The sequence below is a fragment of the Quercus lobata genome, chromosome 11, assembly GCF_001633185.2.
Source record: "Quercus lobata isolate SW786 chromosome 11, ValleyOak3.0 Primary Assembly, whole genome shotgun sequence".
NCBI classification, from domain to species: domain Eukaryota; kingdom Viridiplantae; phylum Streptophyta; class Magnoliopsida; order Fagales; family Fagaceae; genus Quercus; species Quercus lobata.
In genome coordinates, this window is record NC_044914.1 from 11794938 (window position 1) to 11801881 (window position 6944).

Here is a 6944-nt window from a genome sequence, read left to right on the forward strand (position 1 = left end):
AATAGGGAAGTGTCTCAAAAGAATTTAACTGGGTTTAAAGTTTCTAATACGGCACCACCCATCTCTAAGCTCTGCTATGCGGATGACATTCTTTTATTTTGCAAAGCTAAGTCCTCTGAACTAGCCATTCTTAGAAACTGTTTGGATAAATTCTGCTCTTGGTCGGGCCAATCTATCAGTGTGGAAAAATATGGCTGCTTCCCTTCCAAAGGTGTGAGCCATTAGTTTATGAATCAAGTTAAATGTTGTTGGGGTCTCAATACATTGCTGCAAAGTACAACATATCTGGGTGTTCCTTTCTTTCTATCACAGAGCAAATCTCAGGATTTCGGCTATGTCAAAGAAAGATTGGACAGTAAGCTCAAGGGATGGAAAAGTAAAAATCTGTCTTGGTGTGGCAGGGCAACTCTAATTAGATCGGTGGCCCAAGCCATCCCGACGTATTCTATGTCAGCTACTCTTCTTCCTAAAGGTCTTAGTGATCAATTAGATGCATCTGTGCGTAGATTTTGGTGGAGACCCAAATCAAAGGCGGGTTCATATTGGTGTCCGATGTCTTGGTCTTCTCTTTGTTTGCCACAAAAGGAGGGTGGCTTGGGTTTCAGAAAATTCTGGGATTTCAACCAAGCTCTCCTCTCCAAACTTGGCCGGTGGATTCTATCCGGAAAGGATTGTCTTTGTATTAAGGTTTTGACGGCGAAATACAAGATTCGGGATAATTGGCTGGCTTATCATTCTCCTAGCAATGCATCCCCTTTTTGGAAAAGCATGATGGGCACAAAACACCTCATTGCAAAGGCTGCTTGCCTTTTAGTAGGTAATGGGAATTCCATTAGAACATGGATAGACCCATGGATTCCTGATCTCCCTGGTTTCATCCCTATCCCGAAGGTTGATGCTGATCCGGATATTGCTTTGGTAGTTTCTCAGCTCCTTACTCCGAACCGAAGTAGTTGGGATACTCCAAAGCTGAGTTTGCTATTTGAGGAGCATGTGGTTGAGCTTATCCAAAAAATTCCCATTCCTAGTTGCCCTTTGGAAGATAGCTGGTCTTGGACTGCAACAAACTTTGGGTTTTTTTCAGTCAAGTCTGCGTATTAGCTGTGTAGGGATGGCTCTCCTCCCTCGAATTCCGACTTCATTAGAGGCCAGATTTGGAGATCCAAAATTCATGAGCGCTTTAAGATGCATCTATGGAGAATAGTAGCAAATGTTTTGCCTACCAAGGAGGTAATAAGTATGTTTAATGAAAATATGGATGGGAGCTGCCCTTTGTGTAATTCAGATTTGGAATCTTCTCTTCATCTGTTCATGGTATGCCCTTTTGCAAAATCCTTATGGTTCCGAAGCCATTGGGGCGTGAGGATTGACTTAGTGGCTTTTGGGTCAACATCTGATTTTGTCAACTTCCTCTTGTCCCCCCCTTTCTTGGTTAATCAATGTTTGGGCCAGAAGGAAGAATTTTTGTTGTATGGTGCCATCCTTTGTGACATGGTATGGAAACAGAGAAATCAGGTCCTATTTGTTGATGTCTCTCTAAATGTTGATGGTGTGTCTACGAAGATCTCATGTCTCTTCTCTGAGCATAATATTCCCAAGGGCTCTACCACTTATCAGCAGGTTCCATCCTCTATTCAGACTTGGATCCCTCCCCCAGGTATGTCTTTTAAAATTAATGTTGATGCTGCTGTGGGTCCTCGCTTCTCTTCTATAGCTGTAGTGGCGAGAGACCGGAGAGGGGAGTTGGTATTTGCCGGTTCTATGAAAGTGAATACCACCCTCCCTCTCTTGGCGGAAGTGGAGGCTATTAAGTGGGCTCTCTCTTTAGCTCCTGCCATGGGTTATGACTGCATTATTGTGGAATCGGATTGCCAATACTGTGTGCATCTTCTCAATGACTTGGCCGAGCGCCCCCCTTGGAAGTTCTGGTCCTTGTGCTCTGAATTAAGATCGTTTTTGTCTGTCTTAGATAAGGTTTCTGTAATGTGGGTGCCTAGGCAGTGTAATGCAGTAGCCCACACTTTAGCAAAATGGTCTCTTTCTTGTAATTTCTTTGGTCCTTTTGATTTTGGGAATTACCCTGCATGTTTCTCTTCCATCATTTTGGAAGAGTCCCGTAGGGCCTTGTAGCTTTGTTTTTTTCCTTCTTTAATAAAGTTTCTGGTTCATCAAAAAAAAAAAAAAAGACTTAATCTTTTGTAATGTAAAATTTATAGTGACGCTAAAATCATAGACGGTGGCAGTGTTCTTTCAGTGGCCACGATATTCACAAACCATCTTGGTGACAAAAATGGTTATTGAAAAACGGACAGAAATAAAACATAAAAATATATCACTCTAAGAGCATTCACATAAGTTCTTCTAAATTTTCTGTCTATTTTACACGAAAAAACCTACTTTTTCTATTTTACACATTCACTTTTACAAACCACCCACATCAGTTTATCTATTCTACACATTTATTTATTAAAATATTCATTATTTTACTAATTTTTATTATTCACTCCCTCACTGTCCCTCAATCTCACAAACTCACAGCCACCATCACCACCCAGCCACCGTCACCACCATCATCAGAAACCAAACAAAAAACAGATATCAACCCACATGAAAAATCATCAGAAACCAAAAAATCCAATCATCCCTCTTTCTCACAAACTCACAACCACCATCACCACCCAGCCACCGTCACCACCATCATCAGAAACCAAACAAAAAATAGATATCAACCCACATGAAAAATCATCAGAAACCAAAAAATCCGATCATCCCTCTTTCTCACAAACTCACAGCCACTATCACCACCCAGCCACCGTCACCACCATCATCAGAAACCAAACAAAAAACAGATATCAACCCACATGAAAAATCATCAGAAACCAAAGAAAAATCTGATCAACCCACATACCGATCAACCCACATGAAAAATCAGATTCAACATCAGATCAACCAACACCGATCAACCCACACGAAAAATCAACGCCGATCAAAACACCATCGTCTCCATGCCTCCATGCCTCCACGCCTCCCCAGATCAACCCACAACCCAATCAACCCAGACCAAGCAAACCCACACAAACCAAGACCAACCCACACCATAAACTCAGATTAAACCACCGTTGAGACCTCCCCACGTCGCCGCCATCGATCATCGACCCAAACCCACACCGCCACCATCGAGACAACGCCACACGCCACACGCCACGCGCCGATCTCGCCACGCTGTGACCCACAGCGCCGATCTCGCCACGCTGTTAACTCCGGTGGCATGCTTTGAACGAGAGAGAGATGTGAGAGAGGGAGAGAGAACGGAGGATGAAAGGATTGGGTTTGGGTGGGTTTTTCGTGAGAGAAAGAGAGAGCGCAGAGAGGGAGGTGAGAGACAGTGGAAAGGAGAGAGAAAAAACTTTAAAAAACTAAATACACGGGCTACAGTGCCCGTGTAAATTTACACGGGTACTGTAGCTCGTTTAAAAATTTAGACGATTTTAGACGATTTTAAACGGACTGATGTGGGGTGTTTTTGGGTCCAAAATGTGTAAAAGTAGCCAAAATGTGTAAAATACACATTTATACACAATTATGCATGGGCTGGTGTGAATGCTCTAAAAGTAAAGGTTGGAGCACTTATAGTACACAACAACAGAATTTAAGGAAAAAAAAAAAAAAAAATCCAACAACAACAACAACTTCATAAAAAATAAGCACTAAGCAGTCCTTCCTTGTCCTGAATCTTCCTCCAACTTCATCTTTCTCTTGTCAAGCGAGCAACTTTGACCTTGATGAAAATATAAATCTTGTCTTTCAAATTATCAAAGGTTTGGAAGTAAGCTTGCCTCCATGATTTTTTAACAACAAGTGTGCCACAAACTCCCCAAAACCCAACAATAAAGCCAGCTACCAAGCTAATGTAGAATGATAACGACTCAAATCCCACTTCATCATTCTTTTCTGCTCCATTTGGTCTCGCTTCAGGATCAGTTTGTTCCCCTGGGCATATTGTTGAAAGAGGAGGTCCACAGAGTAAAGAATTACCTTGGTAAATGGATGGATCATTGAGAGTTTGGAGTTGATTCCCAGATGGAATTATACCCGACAAGTTGTTGAATGACAAGTTCAAGTGACTCAAGAATGTCAAGGACGACAAGTTTTGTGGAATTGGGCCGGAAAGTTTGTTTCTTGACAGATCAAGTGATTCCAAATTTTTTAAATTCCCAATGCTCTCAGGAATTTTTCCTGTCAAGTGGTTCATAGAGAGATTCATGTTGACCAATTTTGAGAGGCTTGTAATGTTGTCAGAAATTTCCCCTGATAGATTATTGTCAGATAGGTCTATGGAATGGACAAGATAACTAGTGTTCCCATACACATACTCTCTTCCTTTTAAAAATACTGACATCTTCTCGTTAAGACTAGCAAGAATTTTTCCATCACTTTTACTCAAGTTCCCTAAGCATTGTGGAATTCCTCCTGACAAATTATTTTGTGCGAGGTCCAAGATTTGAAGACTTGAAAGAAGGCAGAATTGTTGAGGAATGTCCCTGTCAAAAATGTTGGATCTTAGGCTTAACCTTAATAATGATGATAAGCTCTCTCCTATCCATGCCGGTAGTTTTCCGTAAAATTTATTTCCTGCAAGATCAAGGTTTACCAATTTTGTGCAATTCTTCAAGAAAGAAGGGAACTTTCCTTCAAGATGATTTTTTCCCAATGATAACCACCCTAGTGAACTCAAAAATTGCATTGAACTTGGAAGTTTGCCAGATATGCTGTTATTTGCAACGTCCAACAAAACTAAATTTTGCAATTCCTCCCAATGAGGAGGAAGTTCTCCAGACAGGCAGTTGTTACGCAAAACAAGGATTTGCAAATTTTTTAGCATTCCAATAGAAGGGGGGATTGTACCATTTATAAAATTTGAAGAGAGATCCAAGTAATCTACCAAGGGCAATATTTCACCTACGTTTTCCGGCATAGTTCCAGAAAACATATTTTCACGGAGACTCACAGATTCCATCATTTTACTAGGAAAAAGTGGGACTTGACCATCAAAATTGTTGAAACTCAGATCTAAGTTATATAAAAGATGATAAGATTGAAAGTGTGGTACCTGTCCTCGAATTTTGTTTTTGGAAAGACTAATATCCTCAATCCTTGAGAAGGAATTCCAAAAGCCTTGCGGAATGGTATCAGAAATGCCAACATTCTGAAGCCGAAGAGACAAAAGTTCAGTTTGAGTTTGAAGCCACGCCGGAAAGTTTGGGCCTATCGATATGCTATCAAATTGGGCTTTTGACAAGTTAAAAGGAGGAACCCAGTCATGTTTCACATCTAAAACCAACGACCATGTTGCAGAATCTACAGACAAGTGTAAATAACTTAATCGTGTGAGATTCTGAAAATGAGCTTCAGTTAAGACACATTTCCAATGATTATCGCTAAGATCCAAATCAGTAAGCATCGATAGTTTTCCCACACTTTTTGAAATAGTTCCATTGAACATATTTCCCCAGAGAGAAAGTTCTTGTAGAGACGACATGTTTCCTATAGAATCTGGAATTGAACCCCAAAAGGAATTAGACTCCAGGCGTAAAGTTTTCAACATCTTGAGTGCTCCCAAAGAGTACGGCAATTTACCCCCAAGCAATCTATTAAAACCCAAAAATAGCGATTCTAGTTTGCTGTTGGAACATTGCGACAATCCATCTACAAACTCAGTTATCTCCCCACTTATACCATTGTTCAACAGAGCAAATTTTTGCAAGTTGCAAAGTTTGCCAAATGAGAATGGTATCTTACCAGTAATGTTGTTTCCAGATAAATCCAAACTGCTCAAGTTGGTTAGATGTCCCAGACCAACTGGTAACTGACCTTCAATATAAAAATTATCTGAAAGATCAAGCTCTCGCAAAGAAACCAAATTAGCAAATACATTAGGAATGGCACCTCGAAGGGAATTGGATCCAATATTAAGTGTTGAAAGGGCAGTCAAATTTGACAACCATAGAGGTATTGAGGTGTTAAACGGGTTGTGAGAGATATCAAGGACGGTAAGAAATGTGAAGTTGATGGAGGAAATAGACTGAGGAAGAGTAACAAGTCTACAACCACTTAGGCCCAACTCCAACAAAGAAGGAAGCATATTAACTGCCTGTAGCCAATCTGGTTTAACTTCCTCAATATTTACAGAGCTCATATCAAGGTACTTAAGAGAAGGGAGACCAACAAGCCACTGTAGACTTTTGACTTCCAATGTTCTAACGAGAGAGTACTCTGAGAAGAGGACTGAATTGGAATTAAGGTCAAGATATTGCAACTTTGATAGATTCCCAAGATGGGGAGGAATAACACCGGTGAATAGTGAGAAAGAGAGATTAAGATAATTCAAACTTTCAAGGGAACCCAAGAAGTTTGGAATATTGATGCCTTTAAAATTGTTCTGGCTTAGGTCCAGATAACTCAAATGCTTTAAATTGAGTAGAGAAGGACTTATCTTACCCCCCAAGCATGACTTATCGTAGTTTTGCATGTCCTCGTTACTGTAGTCGCTAAACTGAAATCGGTTTCTGAGGTCAAGCTCGACGACATGTGATGTAGTGTTGTCACATCCAACACCCATCCAGCTACAACAATCTTCGCCAACCCAAGAAGCGAGGCGACCTGATAGATCCGTGAGACCTTCTTTGAAGCTAAGAAGAGCATTCTTCTCCATCTGTGAGCATCTGAAAGTGAGGTTGCTGGTACATGAAGTGGGTATAATAGCTCCTAGGAAGGCAGGTCCCAGCACACACAAGAAAAGAACCAGGCTGAGGAGATGAGAAATGGAGATGAACATTTCGGTTCTAACCATTCTGCTTGTGAAATGCCTTGACATCTATGGATCCAGTTTTGTTTTGTGTTTTTTTGAGGATACTTGATATTCCAATCCAAACGAATATATATAC

General features: G+C 40.7%; 3 protein-coding genes across 3 annotated transcripts; 1 reads left to right on the forward strand and 2 right to left on the reverse strand.

Annotated features, from left to right (window-relative positions):
- Positions 1–1254: 1254 nt before the first annotated feature.
- LOC115966395 lies at positions 1255–2130 on the forward strand. Its single transcript, XM_031085636.1, has one exon. The coding sequence runs from the start codon at positions 1255–1257 to the stop codon at positions 2128–2130; it is 876 nt and encodes a 291-aa protein (XP_030941496.1).
- A 1592-nt stretch (positions 2131–3722) lies between these two features.
- On the reverse strand, positions 3723–4321 carry LOC115967889 (receptor-like protein EIX2). The gene has a single exon (XM_031087037.1). The coding sequence runs from the start codon at positions 4262–4264 to the stop codon at positions 3746–3748; it is 519 nt and encodes a 172-aa protein (XP_030942897.1). The 5' UTR covers positions 4265–4321; the 3' UTR covers positions 3723–3745.
- Positions 4296–6712, reverse strand: LOC115966396 (receptor-like protein EIX2). The gene is made up of 2 exons (XM_031085637.1): positions 4398–6712; positions 4296–4308 (listed from the first exon to the last, which is right to left on the reverse strand). Exons 1-2 carry the CDS (start codon positions 6710–6712, stop codon positions 4296–4298), a joined length of 2328 nt encoding a protein of 775 aa, XP_030941497.1.
- Between the last annotated feature and the right edge of the window lie 232 nt (positions 6713–6944).